The 23,793-nt window shown below is 43.4% G+C and overlaps 2 protein-coding genes across 2 annotated transcripts; both read right to left on the reverse strand.

Annotated features, from left to right (window-relative positions):
- Positions 1-6,669: 6,669 nt before the first annotated feature.
- On the reverse strand, positions 6,670-7,311 carry LOC117840406 (10 kDa prolamin). The gene has a single exon (XM_034720909.2). The coding sequence runs from the start codon at positions 7,240-7,242 to the stop codon at positions 6,760-6,762; it is 483 nt and encodes a 160-aa protein (XP_034576800.1). The 5' UTR covers positions 7,243-7,311; the 3' UTR covers positions 6,670-6,759.
- A 2,135-nt stretch (positions 7,312-9,446) lies between these two features.
- On the reverse strand, positions 9,447-10,097 carry LOC140221357 (10 kDa prolamin-like). The gene has a single exon (XM_072290887.1). It carries the CDS (start codon positions 10,021-10,023, stop codon positions 9,541-9,543), a length of 483 nt encoding a protein of 160 aa, XP_072146988.1. The 5' UTR covers positions 10,024-10,097; the 3' UTR covers positions 9,447-9,540.
- Positions 10,098-23,793: the final 13,696 nt, after the last annotated feature.

Consider the following 23,793-nt stretch of genomic DNA (forward strand, 5'->3'; position numbering starts at 1 on the left):
CAAGGCTTTTTGGTTGAGGGATTGTTTTTGCCAAAAGTTTCTAAAATGGGTCCTTGCTTTCAATATTTAGCATCAAATTCTAGTTGATTAACCATTCTGGATAAGCACCTATTCTAAGCAAGCATGGTAGAACAAACAAATTTAATCAAGCCTTGAATTAAGCATCATCATTATTCATCTTCTTACTCAGTGCAACATAGTGGTCAAGCAGTCTTAATAACTGCGAGAAACAGACGATTCGAATCAAATTTCTTAACTTTGCAAGGTGGACCTAGACACACGACATGTGCATACCGCGACGGGTCCCCACATTATCAACAGTTTCCATTGATCCCCAGCGCGTGTCCAAGGCCCACTTCCCTTGGATACAAGGCCCCACCGGTCCCTGGAATGACGCCGTGCCGTGACCACACTTGTACCCACATGATGCATGAAGGGAAACCATTTCTAGAGAGAGCAGGGAAAAAGTCCACACCCCGGTTCAATCAGGTACTAGGCTTCCTGATTACCATCTTCTCAGTATGTGTTTAGTATGTTTAAAGACTTGACCATGAACACCGACACAGTTCGACCTTAGCCATTTCCTCTATACAGATGGGGCATCAACAAATTCAGGAACATTGCACAAAGCTCCGCCCATCAACCTTATGATTCCAACATAAGTAAACATGCAAATCCTATAGCTCGCGAGTGATAGAAAATCACTCGACTTTTACCGTGTCCCTATTTAGCAAAGCAATTAAGCGACTTAACATGCTAGTATTCAAAACATGGGTACTAGGGAGCATGCAACTAGGGTTTCAATACAACTCCTATGACCTTAATGCACAATCATAAGTAACAAGGATATTGTATAAATTTAGAAACCAGAGTTATGCTCCGGGGCTTGCCTTCTTGTCCTAAATCAGCCTTGGGCTCTTCCGAACTTTGGTCCGAGCCTTGGTTTGCCTCAATCAGGTTCAGCTCCGCAGGAGGGTGTCCTTCTTCGCGTTCTGGGATTAGCTCGTACGTTCCATCAACGAGGTTAGGTTCCACACGAGATGCATATGCATAAGATTTCTTTGATAATCTTTCATGATGTAGGTTTCATTTCGTTAACCATCACACAAAAATAGGGTGTATTTGGCCACATTCACCTAGACAAGTTTATAAACATTTCTTTTTCTTTTGGGCACATTCACCTAAATAAGTTTATAATCATTTCTTTTCTTCACAAAACAAGCTTGGTTGGAAAGAAAACATAGATTTTATTTTGATGGTGATTGTGTACACATATAAGATTCTTAGAAATTTGTTATTCAAAGGACTGTAGGTGGTGGTGTTTTGGTACTGTTTAGTAAACCTTTAGCGATGATCATGCTACTGATGAAGAGCATTAATAATCATTTGTGAGCCTACAAAACATAGTAGCAAATTTTCTTTACTAAATAAATTAGCTTTTAATCATGACTAAATGTTCAGGAAGCATCTGTTAGTATATGAACATGAATGATTTACAGGAGATTTCCCCTACACAAGAAATCTACTATAAAAATTTAAGATGGATTTGACAACTACATAATTTACTAAAAATCAAATATGATTATTCTACAGCTATGAAAAATGATTTATAACTAGAGTTTTACCATCAATTTAGCTCTACAAATTTTACAGAATGGTTTTCAACACTATCAGAGACTACTGTGGATTTATCAGGATTTTATAAGCATGAGAACTATTTATTCCACAATAAGGAGATTAAGCAACATGCATTTTGTTGAGCAATCAAAAATACATAGTTCATAAAAATAACTATTTTTACTAGTCAGATATGAGCATCAAGAATCTAACAAAATTTATTTAATATTTTTATCAATTGTCCACTAATTATTATGCAATTAACAATATTAAGACAACAAATAAGCATTTAAATTTAAAACAGCGTGAAAACCATAGATTCTACTAACACATGTTGCAGATCTAAAACATAAATGATAAATGGAAGCTAACAAAATTGGTTTCACAATTTTTGGACCACCATATGATTTATAAAGCATTTAATGATTTTTAGACAAAATAAATCATAGCACCAGATACAGAATAGTAACATGCACATAAACATTTTTGTAATAGACTAGATACCATCGGAAACCCAATAAAACAAGATTCACATTTTTATCATTTTTCTATGCATTTTCCAAGTTTGTAGCTATTTATATGCATTTTATTCAAACTTGAGTTTTTGCTTTTACTGAGCAGCCCTTAAACTTTTCAAAGTTTCACAATGATACCCCTGTGTTTTGCACTAAGGCCCCTAAAATGAAAATCTTGAGTGCAAATCGGCCCTTGGCCGGCCGACGGCGTAGGAAGGCGCGATTCCGGCGAGGTTCGGCCGCAGGGTCGTGGGCTGAGGGCTCGAGGGTGATGAGGGACTCACCGGCGACTAGTCCGGTGTAGGGCTCGGGGTCGGAGGTGGGCTAGCGACGTCTCGCGGCGGGGCTCCGGCGAGAGTGGCAACGGTGGTGGCCGGGAGTGGGGTTGGGAAGGTGGAGTGAGGGTTGAGGAGGGTACTGGTGTGCTTGGGTGGCGATGGTGAGGGCCAGAGGTAGGTGCTTGATGGTGGCGGCAACGGCGGCACGGTGGTGTGAGGGCGGGCAGCCGGTGGCATGGGCATGGGCAAAGGGGAGGGAAGGGCGTGAGATGTCCAGCGCAGGCTCTCTGCGCATTGGGTGGCAGGGCAGTGGCCGGCAGTGGCGCGGCATGTGGCACGAATGACGGTTGGATGGCGAGGATCTGGCCGTGCAGGGGAGGAGATAGTGCGCGCGCTGAGTGGGCAAGCAGCTGGCGTGAGCATGTGGGGTCACTTCGCCGCCGGCGATTGGCGTGGCGCGAGCGGTGGCAGGCGTCTTGCGCCGCGTGGCGCCGGCGAGTGCGCTGCGGTTGTGGTGACCGCACCCAGGCGCGTCGCGTGTGTTTGTGGCGCATGAAGGTGCCAGGTTCAAGGTGAATTTTCTTTCAATTTTTGAACTGAGCGCTTGAAACTCCAAATATAAAAGTTTGAGTTCAAACTATAGGCTACAACTTCTGTAAAAGCCAACAGGTGAAAAACTCGATGGATTTAGAGATAGATTTGGGGGAACTTTGGTAGAACGCTGGTCAAAATTGTTTTTGAATTTGATTTAAATTTTGGCCAAACTTCAATTCAGTTTTTGAACACCTTCCACTCAAAATCAAGAAAAGTGTCAATTATAAAAGTTGCTTAATTTGTAAAGATCTATCACTTTTATATTGGTTAATAATTGAGTTCTTATATAAAAATTGTTTTTATTTGGTTCACAAGTGCAGCCTTTCAAAGGTGTTTAACACTTGATCAACTTTGACTTTCTTTGATTTGTTTCTTAATTTCTCTTGATTTTACTCCTAATTAGACCTTTAGTACCAGTTGGTGCCCCCAACCGGTACTAAGAGGGTCACGGGTGGGCCGGCCCTGGGGTACTAGCCGTTAGACCCGGTACTAATGCTCACATTAGTACCGGGTCCAATTGCAACCGGCACTAATGTACTGGATCAGTGACTGTATCTTCAATATTAAAGATTTAGAATTTGTTAGAAAATCACAGTTTTTATCTCGCTTAATATGTGCAGTTGCCTGGCCTATCTCAAACTTTTAATAATGTGCATTGAAATTTAGAATCAATTAATTAAAGCCATGAACAATTAGAATGAAGCCGCCAGCAGCCCATGCAAAATTAAGTTGATGCAGAGAACTGAGTATCCTTGTTATGCGCACAATTATAATAAAACTTTATTTGGTGAAAAAATCAACATGATAAAAAATTATTTTTGTCAACTACTTTTGATAAATAGATAGAGTAGATATTTTCTAGAACTGTAGAATATTACTAAAGGAGATAGGTACCGTTTCCCAAGCTCCACCTACTTGGCTCCGTGAAAGATTGCAGTAGCATGCCACAAAAAGCTGACGCGGATTCCATCAGCATATATATTCCTGTGTGCTTCCATTGTTGTGACTCAAAGTTGGTGAGACCCCCACCAGTGATCGAGTTTTAGTCCCGGTTAGTGAACCTTTTGTCCCGGATCAACTTTAAACTAGGACAAAATGGAGCGTATGGAAGGTGAGTTCTCTACTAGTGGATAACACCATGCACCACAATCGCCACGTACGTTGCTGGTGCCGCAGATACTGTCCGTGTACGTACTTCACGATTGTTGGCAGCCCTAGGCTTCTTCACACCTTCCTCGATCAGCCTCGCCATCATCACGGCCTTCTATCTATGGCTGGGGCTGATCAATAATGTTTGTACAGGTTCGTTCCCCATCAGAGAGCAGATGGCGTCAGGGAAGAAGGGCAACATCACGTTTATTAGGACATGTTTGACATCTGTTTTTGGGGAGTCTTCTTGGCGAAGGGGATTCAGGAAAGGGAAGCAGAAAAAGATGCCAAATAATGAAAGAGTTGGAATCTAGGACGTGGATCGAAGATGTCCACGGGGATTTCCTGTTGTACCGTTAGGTGTGAACCAATCATAAGGATCTGAACGGTCATAGTACTGTTTCGTGATTAATGGATGGTCAGATTCTTTTCTTTTTCTCTTATTAACGTGGGAATTTCTTGAGAGTATGTGATTGGTATAGGTGTAGATTGCTAGTATAAAATTTCATGCACGAGACCATCGAACTCATTCCCCTTGTTAGTGAGAGTGAGCTTTGCCACATTGAATGGCTGTTGGGAGAGTCCAAGGTCGAGGTCGCAAAAGTGGCATCGGAAGACACGAGGCCATCATATGCAGAGATGACATGTGACAAGCAAGCTGGGCTAGAGATAGGTCATAATTGAAAAATCATGTTTGGCATGGTTGTTGTCTTGGTTGTCATCGTTCTGTCCAAATGAACCAAAAGTCGAGGATTCCTTTTAAGCCAATTTTGATATAGAACCAAAATTGCAAAACACATCCTGGATCCTTTAGAACACTACGGTCGAGCCAATCATAATGTTGGAACCGGTACGGTGTTGAATGGATCTACATTTGCCACTTTGCCATTTGCTAGAAAATATTACCTCTAATTTCAAATGCACAATCATATTTAAAATCTAGGTAATTGTATTAAATATTAAAACATTAGTCACAAATTCTAAAAGCATTTTAAATATTGATGGCAAACGGGAAATGGCATTTATATACCTTGCTTTCCTTGGTTGGAAAATTTGGGTTATAGCCAGCTGGTTGCTGCTTCCTTGTTGATCCAGATGTACATTGGTTTTACCCAGCTGCAACCAGCCACCGCCTGCCTGCTGCTAGGCCAGTGGACGCCTACCAGCCACTGGACGCCTTGACTTTGCCATGACACGGAGCACTCACTGTACGGCGATGGGCTGATATTGTGGCTAGTCTCTTACCATGGCCACTCCACCGCCAGCCAAACCGTCTTTGCAAGTATAGGAAATTTTGGAATAAAGACATGTCATAAGAGCTTAGTGGGCTGAACAGTTAAGCGGTCCACCAATTGTAGCCCACATTGGCTTCAAGAAGTAGCATACTCTTTGTTGGTACTCATTGTAGACCCGGCCTGTCCATGGGCTAGGCCTAATGTTGTGCTCAAGCCTTATCATAGAGGTTCCTCTCTCTCTCTCCAAGATAAGCTCATTACACACCACGTTCTCTAAAAGGAGTCATCACAAGGCACAAATCTATATAGAAAATAATCAAATATGCTCACATTGGCACACTTTTGGGGGACGGTGTCTAGTGTCCGCAATTTTTGGATGAACACGTCACAGGTTTTGGCAAACAAAACACAATTTTGCACTAGTATGCCCGCCCCCCCCCCCCCCCCCCCCCCCCCCCCCCTAACATGAATGCATGACAGCTTCTATAGGCTATTTCAGGCGATGAGGTTTGGGTTGATGAGACAGAAGGCTAACTTTAGGCTTGACCCACACAACACATGAAGTTCATTTGGTTACTTGCACTCCCAAGATTCATGAAAGTTCAAAACTATATGAACTTACAATTTTGAATTAAGTGCACATTAGTGGTCAAAAAACTTGGACACATGAAACAAACTCACGAGGAACCATAACTTCCGTGCTGTAATTTTTTTATGAGAAGTTATTTGTTATTTTGCAGTCGCTAGTCGAATTTTGTCATTCCCTTGAACGACTGCCTAAGAAACATTCGCCACCAACTTAGTGGGGCATGCCATCCTCATGTCTGGCGTGATCATTGTCATAACTATCATCCTTACATCAAGATAATAGCAAATGCTTGGTAAGTTAGTATCTCTTGGTCGCATATGTCGATACTAGTAGTGTGTTCTAATTGCCCTTTTACCTTTTGTGACGTCATATATGCTATATAGATCTTACTTTTTTCCAAATCCTGATGAGAATAAGCCACATATTTCTTCTAAACTCTTGATAAGCAAACTGAAGCGACTCGTGTGTGAACTAAACTTGAGTTTTGTGAAATTATTCCTGCAAGTTCTTGCATTTACACTCTAAATCCCATATGTTTCTTTCAAGGATAAATTGCAGGTGCTAGATGAATCTTTTGTTTGGTTTTTAATTTTTCGGTACTGTAAAAAAGTTAATGTGCAACCAATACACACCTAATTTAATCAACATGATAAAAACACATATGATGGTATTTGAATTTTCACCACAATATATGTATCATACTCAATAATTTATTTCTGGTGATTCACACACGATGGTATGTGAACTTTATTCCTTGGGTACAACATAAGACATATATATATCTAGCAGGCACAGCTAGGAAAGGGCTGCCTCCAATAGGTTGGCTGCATCATCATGGCTGCTGTGTTCCACATAAATGGCAGCTGCATCGCTATCCTAATCTGTTGCAGGTGCATCATCTGGCACATTGCACCACAGTGGCACTGTGGTGACATCATTCCTTGCATCATAGACTGCATGCAACACTGTTGCTGCAGCATGGCCAATGGTGATTGCTGCATCAACATTGCTAGCAAGGGTGAGCCTCCTATGGTGAATGCTCGTTGCATCATGCAAGATTGCATGCATGGGACCATGGAACCCATTCCCATAATCGGTGAGAATGAGCTTACCATGGTGAATGGTTGTTGCATCATGCATGATTGCATGCATGGGTCCATCATGCCTATTCCCATCATTAGTGGGAAGTTTTGCGGGCATGTGGCTGTAGTAGTAGCAACTGCAGAAAGAGCAAGGAGCACAACCAGAGCAATGCGTGATGCCATGGTATTCGGGTACTATCACAATAAAAATGGAGGTGTTAGTGAGATGAATTTGGTGATGGGTTAGAGATTGATTGGGGTGGTATTTATAGTAGCCAAGCCATGCATGTAGGATTTTGGCCTTTGCAAAACTGAATGTTGGAGGATGCCTCATAATCTGGACATGACATGTCATTTGTCGATTTGGATACCAGCCGAAGTTATAAAACTCATTTTGCTACATCAGAAGACATGGCCTTTTTGTTTCTATCTTGATATGGATGAGGGTGTCATGATTAGTTTGGCTCGTCAAAGCCACATCAGCTTGGGTGGCCTTTTTTTTAAGTATGCTTTTTGTATTGTTAGTTGCTTAGGTGGCCTTGACTCACCCATACTTGTCTTGTCCTTAATACTTTGTGCTACATTCATAAAGCAAACATGTATCATTTTGGATTTTTCTTAACACATTATGATGCTTAGATTATTAATTAATATTCATAGTTTTTTTATAAAATACCACAAGATATGATTCATACAATAGTTATTGTCAAGATTTATTTTGAGTTTAGCTAAGATAGACAGTTGATTACACTACAAGAAATGTGTTGATCTATGACGAAAATTTTATGACACATTTGTTCTCGTCATAGTTCTATGATGTTTCTGGCTAAAAACGTCATAAAGTTTCACATCCGAGCAAATTTAGTGACAAAGTTACGGAACGTCATAAAGTTGCCACTGTAGCCAAAAAGAAATCGTCACTCGTTGTTACATGGTGGTTTTGTGACAATATAAGGTCCATGAAAACGTCATAAACCAACCAGGATTCCACATGTAAGCATTTGTTGAAAAATAAGGTGTGCAAAAAGTCATAAACCAAGGGGGATCCCCCATGCAAGCATGAGTTGAGAAATAAAGTGTTCCAATTCATTGTAAAATCTAGCAGGGTCCCACAAGTTAGTCTGTGATAAGAAAGGGAGGAAAATAAAAAAAGGTAAGAGTGTTTAGAGCAGGGGTCGAACCTGTGACCTCTTGATTCTGACGAGTCAGCACTACCATTGAGACATAATGCAGATTATGATTTTTGAACAAGGTAGCTTTTTGAGATTACAGTTCTAATAAGTGTGGTCCACTTTCCCATTGCAGTCTAGAGCAATAGGTATATCTGCAATGGCGTACAGTGCAAGGGACTCGCTGGCACACTCCTATTGGCTGTGGCAAAGACTTGAGCCTCTGGAATTGGGGATTTGGGTTGAAGGCAGTAGATTCCGATTTCGTCCTACACTTAGGTTTGCATCCGATTGGTGTTAGAAGTTGATAGGCTATAATTTTATAAATGCAAAACTAAACTTTGATTTCATGTTACAATGACTTTTTTGAAGATTCTGAGTATTCCATCATCTTTTTCTGTTGGTAGCTAATGCTCGGATACATCTTCCTACGACACTACCTGTTGGCATTCTGAAAGCAAGTGCGATCACGGGTTGAGAGCAGTGGTTAATCCTCCTAGATGGCTAGCTAGGAGTTGCTTGGCGAGCTCCCAAGTTTTTAATGAGCAGTAGAAAGATTGTGAAGGCATCGATCTCGCCTCGACAAGGGAATATATCAAGATAGTGAAGTGAGGGTTGAAAGAGACCCATCTCAAGTGCTACCAAGCCCCTCAATTGAATGTTATAGTTATTTTGCAGTGGCTAGTTGAAGTTCTTCTCTCCCCTGAAAGACTGCCTAAGAAGTGTTCATCATCAACTTTACGGTGCATGCCATCCTCATGTTTGGCATGGCCACTGTCCAAGGTATCATCCTTTTATCAAGATAGTAGCAAACGTTTGATAAGTCTATAGCCCTTGGTGGCATATGTATTAGTAGTGTGTCCTAATTGCCCTTTTACCTTTTGTGACCTTATATATGCTATATATATATATCTTATTTTTCCCAAATCTTGATTAGAATAAGCCACATATTTCTTTAAAATCTTGATAAGCAAACTGAAGTGACTCATGTGTGTGAACTGAACTTGAGTTTTGTGAAATTATTCCTGCAAGTTTCTTGCATTTACACTCTACATTCCATATGTTTCTTTCAAGAATAAATTGCAGGAGCTAGATGAATCTTTTGTTTGGTTTTTAATTTTTTGGTACTGTAAAAAAGTCAATGTGCAACAAATACACACCTAATTTAATCAACATGATAAAAACACATATGATGGTATATGAATTTTCACCACAATATATGTATCATACTCAATAATTTATTTCTGGTGAGTCACACACGATGGTATGTGAACTTTATTCCTTGGGTACAACATAAGACATATATATCTATCTAGCAGGCACAGCTAGGAAAGGGCTGCCTCCAATAGGTTGGCTGCATCATCATGGCTGCTGTGTTCCACATAAATGGCAGCTGCATCGCCATCCTAATCTGTTGCAGGTGCATCATCTGGCACATTGCACCACAGTGGCACTGTGGTGACATCATTCCTTGCATCATAGACTGCATGCAACACTGTTGCTGCAGCATGGCCAATGATGATTGTTGCATCAACATTGCTAGCAAGGGTGAGCCTCCTATGGTGAATGCCCGTTGCATCATGCAAGATTGCATGCACGGGACCATGGAACCCATTCCCATCATTGGTGAGAATGAGCTTATCATGGTGAATGGTTGTTGCATCATGCATGATTGCATGCATGGGTCCATCATGCCTATTCCCGTCATTAGCGGGAAGTTTTGCGGGCATGTGGCTGTAGTAGTAGCAACCGCAGAAAGAGCAAGAAGCACAACCAGAGCAATGCGTGATGCCATGGTATTCGAGTACTATCTTGCACACAATAAAAATGGAGGTGTTAGTGAGATAAATTTGGTGATGGGTTAGAGATTGATTGGGGTGGTATTTATAGGAGCCAAGCCATGCATGTAGGATTTTGGCCTTTGCAAAACTGAATTTTGGAGGATGCCTCATAATCTGGACATGACATGTCATTTGTCGATTTGGATACCAGCTGAAGTTATAAAATTCATTTTGCTACATCAGAAGACATGGCCTTTTTGTTTTAATTGATTTTGTTATTACCTCCATTTTTGTTTGTTTGACGTCGGTGGTGGTAACCAAAATGACATATAAATAAAAATGGAGGTATTACATCAGAAGACATGGTTTTTTTTGTTCCTATCTTGATATGGATGAGGCTGGCATGATAAGTTTGGCTCGTCAAAGCCACATAAGCTTGGGTGGCCATTTTTAAAAGTCTACCTTCTGTATTGTTTGTTGCCGAGGTGGCCTTGACTCACCCATACATGTCTTATCCTTTGTGCTACATTCATAAAGAATACTTTGTGCTACATTCATAAAGAATACATGTAACATTTTGGACTTTCCTTAACAAATTAGGATGCTTGGATTATTAATTAGTAGTCAGTGCTTTTAGTACAAAACACCATAAGATATTATTCCTACAAGTTATTGTCGAGATTTATTTCGAGTCTAGCTAATAAAATAGACTGTTCATTACATGAACATGTTTAAAGAGGTAAATACCAAAGCTAGCATATCAAGCTACTATATAGGTTCATCGTAGACTTACATAGGATCCATCACTGCTACAAAAATGCTCGTATCGGACGACTTATCTGTCACATTTAATTTTGAACCATTGTTGGTACCTTAAGCCTTGTGAGACAAGTTATCTACCAGAGTTCTATTTGGTGAGGCTTGTTTTGAATGGTTGGAGAAATATCCAGTTACATATCTTGTTTTCAAATGTTGAATCACGAGACATATTACAAGATAGTTGGGACCACCTTTGACTACTGAACAAGTGTCAATTCAAATCCTGCAGGTTTGATACATTTCCATGCACTTTTCCACAAACAAACCTAGAACGATGCAATGCTCTCCACTCACTCCCAAAGAAAACTCTTGCTAGAAAGCCTCGATCTTCTTCCTGCTTCACTTCTACCGCATTTGTTTCCCACTGTTACTTGTTGAAGTTTGTTGACGGCAGTTAGCGCGTCAATTTGTGAACCGCAAATGCACGGATCATCATAGCTTTTCCCTTAGAGTATTCGTCTAATGTTTATCAATCCGTGGATCGGCAGCGAACTAACTAGGATCTTCCATCTAATCTAACGGTGCAATCCTAACATGATGCATTGATTGTATATGAAGGCAAACTTGTTATAAAGATTGATATCATGAATAAGGGTATATCACATCCACAGATATATATGGTATAAGACCACCAAGGATAGCAAGAGCCTATCATCTTCTAGTTGTAATTGGCTATATCTTCTAGTTGTAGTTCTAGCCAACGAGCAAACACATCATGCATCTCATCCAAAGCAATCTTTAAACTACTACCTCCGGTCAACCTCCCGAAAACCCCCACCCTACACGGAAACAGACCTTGTCACGACCCCCCTATCGGTGTAGGTAGTTTACGGGCACGAACATAGGTGAACGTGTTTATATATCATGAAGGGTTGACATACTAGATCTAATCACCATAATTACATAACGCATGCTATGAAGTCTAACCATATGCATTAGATTAGGGAACAATCATATTCATGATAGAAAGAAAGCATAAAAGGAGGCATTGAGTCGCTAACAAATCGGATGACATGAATAACATTGCTCACATAATAGATATATTAGATCATCACCTCTGAGGTCATACCATCGATGATCACAACTAGATCTTGAACTCCACCATGGCACAACCATGCAGGGAGGCCATGGCAGCTAGGGTTTGGCCTAAGCCATCTCCTAGACAACTCCGAAGCCTTGCGGCATAATAGATATATTAGATCAAGGTACTAAGTTTCATGCATCTAGGGTTTCAATCAACTCCTATAAACGTAAATGCATAATCATAAGCACCAACATACTGCAAAATTTAAAACAGGGAAGCATGCACCGGGCCTTGCCTTCAAGTTCAGAGAAAGTTAGTTGGTCTTCGAGGTCTTGATCTGGCTCGAGCTCAGCTTTCGTGTGATGTAGCTCTGCGACGGGTTCCTCTTCCGGCGTAGGGTGGAGCTCATAGGTTCTGTCAGCGATATTAACTTCTACACGACATGCATATGCAGATAGTTCAAAATTTCCATGCTTCCACATGAAGGATGCAAGACATGAGTTATTGTTGAAGTGTAAGTTGCATTTCGACCACATTCACCTAAACAAGGTTGTAGACTTTCATTATCTTCATGAAGTAAGGTGTGTTGTGTATAAAACTCGAGGTTGACTTTGACGGTGATTGTGTATACATTTAAGGTTCTTACAACTTAGATCTCACAAGGAAGGTGGGGTCACCTTTAGAATTGTTCAGGGTTCATTTGGAAATTTATTGGTTTCTGAATGTTTTTCTGTACCTCTTCCATAACTTACCATTTAAGCTTACTAGGACTTAACATTTTCTTTATTCATTTAAATCGGTTCATCTTCCAAAATTTGTTTCCATATTCAAACAGCAACATATGACACTGATAATTTAGCAGTATCTCAATCATGTCATCACTGAGTTACTGTAAAAATTTGGGATCCATTGGATTAGTACAAAAATAACTAAAATTATTTTATTACCCTAAGGTAGCATATACTTAACCATATTTATCTCAAAGCCTACAGTGATTCTGAGGGTGAAACATTAACAGTGGGTTGAAAGTGTGTTACAGAGACTTGGGTGAATTTTTCATGATTTTTAGTGAAGGACAACTATTTCCCATATTTATCTTCTATTTATCTTTCTTATCTTTCTACAAATAGAAAGGCACATCTCACCAAGTTACACTCAGTGTTTCATATTTTTCCTAAGAACTATACTTCAGAACTAAGCTACTCCAAGTGGTTTCACATTTTTCTCTGCTCTAGATTAAAACTTATGCAAAAAGAAAGATTTAACCCTAGAATTCAAAGATAAAGTTAAAATAGTGATTCAAAGTTCTACACCAGGTTCCTAACTATTTTTCCAAGCTTCTATTCAAGAAACAAACACTTTAGAAGTGGATTTGTCATTTTTACATTTTTCTGTGATTCACCAAGGTTTAAAAGGCCTAATCAAAAGATAAAACTATAGAGCATTATTTATAACAGTAACATGGGCAAGGTTATTTTTCCATGAAACTAGGTATTTCAGTGAGTCCAACAAAATTTATTTGATATTTTTCTGAGCTTTCTACATTTTTTAGTGCATTTCCAAAGTTCCTTCATTTTTCTGGCAAAATAAAACACATAAACCGAGACAGTTTTACACCGGGCCCCTTAAGGTTTTCAAAGTCTCGTAGATAAGTCCTTGACTCTAACAACTATGCCCCTACGAAGCTTTCCCAATCACACTCGTGCCCCTATGGAGTCACGGTGGCGGGCGGCATCGATTCCAGCGATAGCCGGCCTAGTCGCAGGGGGAAGTAGCTAGGGAGGTGTGCTAGCTCAGCGTGGGGGCTTTGGTGGCTATTGGGGGTGCGGAGATAGCGTGTGGATGGTGGAACGGTGTGGGGAAGGAAGGCTCGGGCGGCGGCGAAGTCCGGCGGCATTCAGGCGCTCTAGGGGCTCCTTGCGGACAACGGACGGCGCAGAGAGGTGTGTGTGGTTTTGGTGAAGCAGGCGGAGGTGTTGGTGAGGCACGGGGTAGCGCGGAGCAGGGGGCTCCACGGAGGGGTGGCGTGGTGGCGCTTAGAGCAGAGGGGTGGTGGAGCTTGGCGAGTGCGGGGAGCTGCGCAGGCGGCGCATTGACCCCTTTTATAGGGCCGGGGAGGTGCGAAGGGCAAGGGTGGAGCCAACGGGTAGCGCTGGCATGGCCAGAGGGGAGAGGGGAGCAACTTCCGCATAGGGGATTGGAAGGTGGCGCCATTGGCGGAAGGAGCGGAACTCCAGGGCGCAATCTCGTGGGCATTGGCCCGACGAGATAGCAACCGTGCGGAAACGGTGTGCCGGGCGAAGCTATTGGCAAGCGGGAGCCTTGTGCTATCGCGGTAGCAGCCAGGGTTGGTGGAGGCGGCTCGGCCAGTACTTGGCGGTGGCGTGGCACGCCGGGAGTGGGTGGAGCTCGCTCGGGATGGGGCAAAGGGGATGCGCGACAGAGGGGAGGATCGGGTTGGGCGCTTACTGGGCAACCGGGCGGGTGAGTCGTCTTGTCGTGGTCGCCGGTTGGCCGTCGGCGAGGTCGCCGATGAGCGAGAGCCACGCGGCAGGCGGCGCACGGGCGAACGTGCTGGCGCGCTCTGGCACCAGCGTTCGCGAGGCAGGCCAAAGGGTCGAGGTTTAGGCTATGTTTAAGCGGGATTTTTGAACTAAACTTTAAAGTTTTCCTTTCTAAGATTTGTAGCCCTTAAGTCCATGTTTAAAATTTACAAAAGGTGTCACTTCCAAAAATAGATTTGAAGTTATGGGGTTCCCAAGTTTGCTAGAACACTAGTCATCCAGACTTAGGCGGATTTTCAAGTTTGCTGATTTCAGGGTTTTTGGCTATCTTTGACCTGAATTTTGAACGGTTTTCCGATTGAATTAGGCCAAAGCGTTATTGACAAAGATGTTTTACAGATTGGGAACTAAAACTCTTATAAATGGTTTTTTCTTAAGTTTAATGTAAGTTTTGTGAGTAACTTGCTCGCCAAGATACATACTTTGAACTGCTCTCAGACTTAGCATATTTTTGATGTTTTGGCTGGGTTGACTGTTTTGGTCAACTTTGACCTAACTTTTGAAAGGCTTTTGTGCAGATTTTGGTAAAACTCTAGTAATCAAAGTTGTCAAAGACTTGTAGCACTAAAACTTTTATATAGGGTTTGACTTGAGTTCACATTAGAAACTTTGAGAAAAAGGGCTGCAAAGTTGAGGAATTGCACTGTTTTCAGCACCTAGAGTTTTTGAAATGAGTTTCAAAAGCTACTGATTTTGATTCTAGTTTTTGAACCCAAACTAGCAAAAGTACTAATAAGGAAAGTTGTTAGAAATGTAAAACTCTACAACTTTTAGTTTGGCAAAACTTTAAGTTTCTATATAAAATTTCAAGTTTTGAATTAACTCCAAACTTAAGCTTTTAAGAGCAAAAAGGACTTTTCACGTGCTAGGTTAGTGTCTAAGCCTCCTATTTCAGCTTAACCAAGTTTAGTTTAAGTAGAGTTGTTACATTTGGGTCTGAGTAGGCCAAGATTGATGAGGGCTTGGATTCGCTCCTCGGTCATCAGATGGATCCAGCGCCTGTTCCACCGCCATTTCTTCGATTTCTAACCCTTGCGGTGGAGATTGAATGGAGGTGGGCCTCTTGGTTTGCATACGGCGGGGAATGGCGGCGTTGTGGTGATGACTACAACTTTCGGGCGGAGGAGCGATGGATGTGATTTGTAGATGCGGTGGCATGACCTAGGGCTGTCAGAAGCGGCGGCGATGGGGTCAGCGGCGGCGGCATTTGAGTGCGAGTGGAGTGGAGATGAAAATGGAACCACGACCCTTTGGCTTTTAAAGAAGTTGACAGCATAAACCTAACAAAAAAATCCACGGGTCCCCCGTCACGGCGCACATGATTGATGGAATCCGCGGGTTTTCTGTTAAGTCTCACGGTGTGCCTCCATGGCTCCGCCAGTCCTATGCTTGGGGCTTGGGAACCTATTTCAGGTCGGTGTGCCTCCATGGCTCCGCCAGTCCTCGCGCTCGAGGGCTGGATGCCTATCTTAGGTCGGCGTGCCTCTGTGGCTCCACCAGTCCTCGTTCTCGGGGGCTTGGCGACTATTTCAGGTCAGCGTGCCTCTGTGGCTCCACTAGTCCTCATGTTCGGGGGCTGGGTGCTTATTTTAGATCAGCGTGCCTCTGTGGCTCCGCCAGTCCTCGCGCTCAAGGGTTGGGCACCTATTTCAGGTCGGCGTGCCTCTATGGCTCCACCAATCCTCGCACTTGGAGGCTGGGCGCCTATGTTAGGTCGGTGTGCCTCTGTGGCTCCGCCAATCCTCGCACTCGGGGGCTGGATGCCTATCTCAGATCGGCGTGCCTCGGTGGCTCCCCCAGTCCTCGTGCTTGTGGGCTGAGCGCCTATTTCAGGTTGGCATGCCTTCGTGGCTTTCCCAGTCCTCACACTTAGGGGCTGGGCGCCTATTTCAGGTCGGCGTGCCTCCGTGGCTCCGCCAGTCCTCGCGCTTGGGGGTTGGGCGCCTATTTCAGGTCGGCGTGCCTCCGTGGCTCTACCAGTCCTCGCACTTCGGGACTGGGCACCTATGTCAGGTCGGTGTACCTCTGTTGCTCCACCAGTCCTCGCGCTCGGGGGCTGGGCACCTATCTCAGGTCGGCGTGGCTCTGTGGCTCCACCAATCCTCAAATTTAGGGGTTGGATGCCTATCTTAGGTCGGCATGCCTCCGTGGCTCCACCAGTCCTCACGCTTGGGAGCAGGGCACCTTCAGCTGACCAGGACAACTTCTTAGACTTTCTAGCATCAACGTCGGCTCAACAAGATTGGCCTCGGGGTGAGTCCCGACTCATTTCTCTTCATCAACATCCACTGATCACAACAACCAAGATGGAGCCAGACTGCAAGGATGATGACAATTATTCCACCTTGGCACGAATCAAGCTAAGTCCTATTTTCAATTAAATATTTTACAGCTTCTGTATATCTCCATACTGGTTTCTGTGAGTTTTGCAGACCACCCTGGTTATACCTTGACCGCTCATACAGCTTGATCCTTCCACTAAATGGGAAGTCGGGGTTGTGCCCTACAAGTGCTCAGTGCATTCCGCTTTTCCGCACAGTTTCGACTGCTGGGCGGCTTGTCCATCTCTCTTAATGGTTGTTAAAGTACTCGGGCAGCACACGCTTTAATCCATGAAACCTCGACTCATCTTATGATGCCTCGTCTACAAGCTCGAGATCCGCTCTCAGCAGACTACTGGCTACGCAAGGCTAGGTGCTTAAATGTAACTAGCTAACTACCCAAGGAAATTACATTGCCCACAAGAGCAGGACGTGCAAGAATTTACTTCTACGCCGAATAAAACTTCAAGTTATTCAATTATTAAATGCTCTACATTATGCTACATAATCTTTGTATTGTCCTTTTGCGGATTCGTAAATACTAGGCGTGCCTCCTGTTGCCCGGCCAACCTTTCTGGCTTGGTGGGAGGTGACTCAGCATGCTTCCGTGGCTCAGCTAGCTCCCAGGCTCGGAGGCTGGGTGCCACAGATGACTTGGCATGCTACCCGCTGCTCGGCCAACCTCGGCTAGGCGGGCGGCGACATGGCGTGCTTTGGCGGTTTAGCGTGCCTCCCAGGCTCGAGTGCTGGGCGCTATAGATAACTCGGTGTGCCTCCCGTCACCCGGTCAACCTCTCTAGCTTGGGGCGGGAGGCGACTCAGCATGCCTCCTTGGCTTCGCTGTTCCCCGCATTCCGGTGCTGGGCGGTTCACCTTTGGGTTAAATCATACAGCCACTACACGACAAGACAATTCGACCATTGGAGAGATTACTTTAATCCCTTCAATGCTCTGGGGCTACTCCATATGGAGTGCGTCTTACGACATCCTTCATGTGCTTCTCTTCGATCTACAGGATGCCAGACATCCCAAAGCTCGGCAGTCACATAGCCATGCGCATTTGGTCATATGCCTGTGGAAGCTTCAATTTTTCTTTTTTTTGAGCACTGCGCAGCCTCTCCATCACTATGACAACACTGCACGTTCAGCCGAGTTCATTACAAGCTTCGTTGCACATCTGTCAGGTTCCTATTTGACACCACATCGCTTGGGGGCTTGAGGGATAAGGGTACCCACGGGTCCTCACCGACTAGGATACTGGTCAGCCCTGACAAGTGGGCCCACCCGACCATACCATGCGGGCCAAGGCATAAAGATGCGTGGAACACAAGCCAGGAGGCTGGGTGAATCAATTCGGCTCGGATATCACGGGATACTTGTTGTAAACCAACTTAGATTGCTTTCCATGTAATAACCGACTAGGATTAGATCCTATCAGACTTGTGACCCTAGGTCGTCAGCCTATATAAGGTGACCAGGGACACCCCCCGAGGGTAAGGCAACTCAATCCAACGCATCTCAACTCTTGGTATCGCATACCAGCAATACAATCTACCAGAACACAGGACGTAGGGTATTACTCTCTGGAGGCCCAAACCTATATAAAATCTTGCATCTTTGTGTTACCATTCGAGTTCTTGGTCTTACGATCTCCCCCACCTACAAATCTACCGCCTAGGTACCACCCTGGTGGACTGCCAGTCACTAAATCCGACAAACAGAAAAGAAAAAAAATAATAAAGGAGAAAAAGAATAAAATGCTCTTCAGTTCTTTGAGTCTCATTAAAGTTCCTAGTGCTCTCAAGATTAAGATTGATCTATACTCATTTTCCAATCAAGTGCAATCCGATAATGAGGACTTCATTTGTGCCTCGGGGTCATTCATTTGCCACTTGCACATGTCCACTTATCTAAATGTGTGTGTGTTTCATCCCTCTCCCTCTCCAACATTTATTTTCCATGGCCTTTTTGACAAGTCTTAGTAATCCCAATAGATCTCTCCCTTTATTTGACAATATTTCAGATATAGTGTTTTGCTAGGATTGTTTCTACCTACCAAGATCCACATAAGCTTTTCACTTTTATATATGAGTAGAATAGGTTGAAAATAATCTAGTATAGGCTTGAGTGACTTGATGAGATGAGTGTTTCCATGAACTTTTGCAAGAGAATTTCACTTATGCTGGATTTGCATCTTTTTCAAAAAACTCTTCACGATGGAACAAGGTAAAGGACTAAAGTTCAGATAAGTTCAAGAGCATTGTATTTATTTTATTGTGGCATGTTCTTTATTGCTAGTCTATCTTCCATGATGAAAATTAGCCGGTCAGAACTTGAACCTTAATGCTAAATACTTGAGAGAGCAATGTGTCTTGTTATGTATGAATGAGTGCAGGGATGACATCGAAGGGCAATGCTGATTTTTCGATTAAGCAAGTAACTTGGACTTACTCAAGGACGAGTAAGGTTTAAGAATGGGGGAATTGCTGACGCTCATTATCTACACACTTTTAGTGCTATTTAAATGGTATTTTTATACATATTCTTATACTAACACGCCAGTTAGCACTTGAAATAACCCCATTTTTGCATATGCATTGTATTTTGGAGGACATTCTGTTTTTGTAGGAAAGTGGACTATATTGGAGCATAATTGGACAAGGCCCTGGACAAGCAACCTGAGAAAAATCAAGGCTAACGGGCCCAAAAAGGGCCTAGGCCGATCGGCCTATAGAGCTCCAGGCCGATCAGCCTAGGGTCCTCAGGGCCCCGATTATGCTCATTCTTGGCGAGCATTCCTCCAAGAAGACTTAGGCGCTAAGTTTGACAAGATATGGCAAGTTCACTTTGGGATCAAAGATGGAAGCAAGCAGGACTTTGTAAAAGATATGAAGATCCAACCTTATCCCGGGGCTATCGGCAAGCTAGGCCCACATGCATACAAAAATAAGGTTCCCAAACATCAGGGGAGACTTGGCGACGAAGGAGGGCACGAGACAACGAAAGGAAGGCTTAGGCCGATTGGCCTGGACCCCCCTAGGCCGATCGTCCTGGGGTGTTCCTTCACCCAATTGCCTTCAAATTTCTTCCACACGCTCTCCAGACTATAAATATCCCAAAAATTCACTGAGCCCCGAGATTCATCCACCAGAACTCGATGAAACCAAAGGCATACACCAAAGGAAGTTGAGGGCCGCCACAAGTCTTCGGAGTTGTCTAGGAGATGGCTTAGGCCGACCCTAGTCGCCATGGCTTTCCTACGTGGTTGTGCCATGGTGGAGTTCAGGAGAGCCAGTAGTAGATCATCGATGGTATGTACTCGGAGGTGGTGATCTAATACATATTGTGTGAGAAATGTTCTTCATGCCATCCGATCTATTAGGGACTCGTTGTCTCCTTCTATACTTTCTACCTATCATGAATGTGCTTGTCCCTTAGTCTAATGCTAGTTTAAACTACATAGCATGCTTTATGTAATCATGGTGATTAGATATAGTATGTCGATCCTTCATGATAGCTAGACATGTTCACCTGTGTTCGTGCCCTTAAATTGCATGCGCCGATAGGGGGGATTGTGACGGGGTCTGCTTCATAGTAGAGTGTGTTAACGCCGAATTTTGACACGTGTTTAGATCGGCGTCAAAGGAGAAGAAGGCGGCCGATGCGGCAAGCAAGAAGCTACAATTGGGAATCGACCGATTAGAGCTACAGTGTTTTAGCCGATGGGCTGAGGGAGTCAATGAAGACTGGCCGATTGGGAGTCAGAACGGCTTGGCCGATGTGGGCTGAAAGTGGGCCAGGATGATGATTAGCCTAAGATGAAGATTGGCCCATGAGAAAATAATAACCAACTCCAACGCGGGTTGCGTTCGTTTGTAAATATCTATTATCTTTTAGAGATAGATCCTTGTCGGTTAGAAAATCAGTTGTAATAGGGTATAAATAGCTGCCTCGTAAGGCTTGTAAAAAATAACACTTCAATCAACAAAACAAATCTACTTTTTCCTTGCACTTTACTTTCAAGTCGGCGACTTCGCCAAATCCTTTTCTTTTCATGAGTTCGTACGAGTTGGCAGGGCTGCATCAACACGATCTCCGGCCAATTTGTAAGTTCCACTTATCGAGTAATATCGAAGCTTTAACTTCAGGCGCATCACTGTTGTTTCGTTTAGATTTATTCACTAGTAATCAATATTAACTAGAATTATAAGTTTTACCTGTTGTTTTAGTTTTATCACCAGTTATCCAGCTTGAGACATGAACTGCCGGCTTTTCATCATTATTTATACTTATTGTCATATAGCCGATTAGATCTGTTCCAAGTGTTTCCTTTGTAGTATTGTTTAGGTTGCTCTAGTAGTTTCTTTACAATTGCTACGTGATCATCGGCTGTCCTATAGCTGGTCATCTACACAGTAATTCGGCCAATTCGCTGATACATACTTCAAGATAGATCGGAATTCTAGCCAATCGAAACCCCTGGAATTTAATACTTTTCTTTCCTTGTCAATCAACAGGTCAGATTGACTAGCACGCCATGCAAACCGCACTAGGGTGATAACCCGAACAGGAGTTAAGCAGATTCTCCCAGGTCGTGTGTCCGACGCAGTGGGTCATCGGCCAATTTTTAGCGTCAACAGAGTGGGAGTTTTCGGGAGGTTGACCAGAGGTAGTAGTAGTTTAAAGATTACTTTGGATAAGATGCATGATGTGCTTGCTCATTGGCGAGAACTACAACTAGAAGATGATAGGCTCTTGCTACCCTTGGTGATGTTATATCATATATATATGTGGATGTGATCTACACTTATTCATGCCATTGATCTTTACAACAAGTTTGCCTTCATATGCAAGCTATGCTCCATGTTAGGATAGATCCATTAGATTAGATGGAAAACCCTAGTTAGTTCGCTACCGATCCACAGATTGACAAACCTTGGATGGAATACTCTAAGAGAAAAGCTACGATGATCCATGCACTTACGGTTCACAAATTGATGTACTAACGACTTTCAACAAGGAGCCGCCCGAGGTAAGAAAGGCACTTGAAAGAAGGAAGGCGCCCGAGGGGAAAATGGCACCACATGAGTTCTTCGACACCAACTTCTTGCCATTCCCCGAGCGCAACAGGAAGCCATCCGTGGATGAGCAATTCGCTCACTTCATGGAAATGATCCAGAAGATCCACATCAATTTTCCACTGCTAGAGGCAATGCAGGTACCCATGTATGCACGATATCTCAAGGACATCCTCAGCAACAAGCGACCAATGCCCACTGTGGAGGTGGTGAAGCTTATGGAGGAGTGCAGCGCAGCTATACTCAACCGGCTTCCTAAGAAGAAGAAAGATCTGGGGTGTCCCAAGATCACTTGTATGACTAGTACACATCGCTTCGACCATGCCCTCTAAGGCCTTGGAGCCTGCGTTAGCGTCATGCCCAAGGTAGTTTTTGATCACCTCAATTATACGGATTTGTCTCCAACTCCTATGCAGCTACAGCTGGCTGATTCATCAGTCCGGTACCCGATAGGAATCACCGAAGACATTTTGGTGAGAATCTAGGATAGCTTCATCCTCGCCAACTTCGTGGTGCTTGATATGGACATCGATAAGGAATCATCGCTCATCCTTGGGCGCCCGTTCGTTAGCACTGGGGATGCACGCATTGATGTGGGGTCCAGAGTAATCTGACTCCACGTTGATGGCAAGGAGGAGAAGTTCGAGTTCCATCTGAGAAGGAGCAATGCTCTATGATTAGGAGCAAGCAAGGAATCAACACTCATATCAAGGAGGTTGAAGTGACACCCCCAGAAATGGACAGCCTCATCTCGTTCATGAATAACTTCATGGTTATTGAGCAACAAAGAATGAGTATAAGGCCGGGGCAGCGACTCAACTCGCAACCCTGAAAGTCCAAGAAACCACCAACCACAACAAGGAAACCTCATAATATCAAGAAGGTGCGGCAGAAACTAGAACGAGCTTCTGCATCTACTTCTCCAGAAGCAGACACCACGTCATCAAGCTGAACACACTGGAGAGTCCTTGCCGGTAGGTAAATTGGTAGTTATCCCATATTTGCTTCCCAACATTTGGATTTCCTCAATATTTCCATTTGCATATTTGATCTGTCCAACCTTGCATGCTAGAGTTTTTCGAGCCATTTCCCCTTTTCACAAAAAGTTTTGAAAACAAAACTGAGTTGCTTTTGTTTGGAAATTCTTCTATGTCCTTTCTTAGAACAAATTTCCAAACTTCCCTCACATGACTTCACATGATTGCAAGGAAGTTTGTATCAAAGAGGGAAGCAATGGAAACCTACGGCATTGGTTCAGTGGTCATTTCCATGGCGGCTTCAGCCATTGTCACCATAGCTAGGAGGGTTGGAGTGTTGTTAACAATGAAAGCATGGTGCTTGGATTGCCTAGCTTCATTGGATATGAGTTTGCCCCATGGATTGCTAGGGGTAGATGGCAGGTGGTGACAACCTTGTCCGTCCTTTGTAATCCCCCACGTTCGGGTACGCTGTAGGAGTTCGTAAATTAGCAGTAACTACGCCAGCAGACTGGTAGGGTACTGTCTCCCCGTGTGTGCATGGATGCATAGGCCTGGTCCCTATACAATGTGTATGTAGGTTATGCTTGTATAATTTGTGCAGTATATAGGAAGTACATATGAACCTAGAGCTAACTCCTAGTCCTTCTCCCTAGATTAGTTATCTTGAGATGATTCTTCTGTGTGTGTCATACTACTCTATCCATCATTATCTTATCCCTGTCTTGAGTATTGTCTCTTTCCATCTTATGATATATACTCATATGCATAGTAAATTCTTTTGACCTACCCGCCTTCCTTTGGGAAATACGATACCCTTGGGAGTACTCTTGGGTGATATGCTACAATGGTATATGTGTGCGCTTGCGGATTTATTCGTGATAGTTAAATATACCAACAGGAAGCAGAGAGAGTGGGCCCAATCACTATATGTGCTGGGACTTTGGTAAAATCTAGTATAGAGCTAGGGTCAATGACACTGACCTTTGCTTAACTTCACT

Source organism: Setaria viridis, chromosome 9 (assembly GCF_005286985.2).
Source record: "Setaria viridis chromosome 9, Setaria_viridis_v4.0, whole genome shotgun sequence".
NCBI lineage: Eukaryota > Viridiplantae > Streptophyta > Magnoliopsida > Poales > Poaceae > Setaria > Setaria viridis.

What these genes read in the sequence shown, in the direction of transcription:
- LOC140221357 (XM_072290887.1), bottom strand. Translation starts at nt 10,023, where the DNA reads ATGGCATCACGCATTGCTCTGGTTGTGCTTCTTGCTCTTTCTGCGGTT.
- LOC117840406 (XM_034720909.2), bottom strand. Translation starts at nt 7,242, where the DNA reads ATGGCATCACGCATTGCTCTGGTTGTGCTCCTTGCTCTTTCTGCAGTT.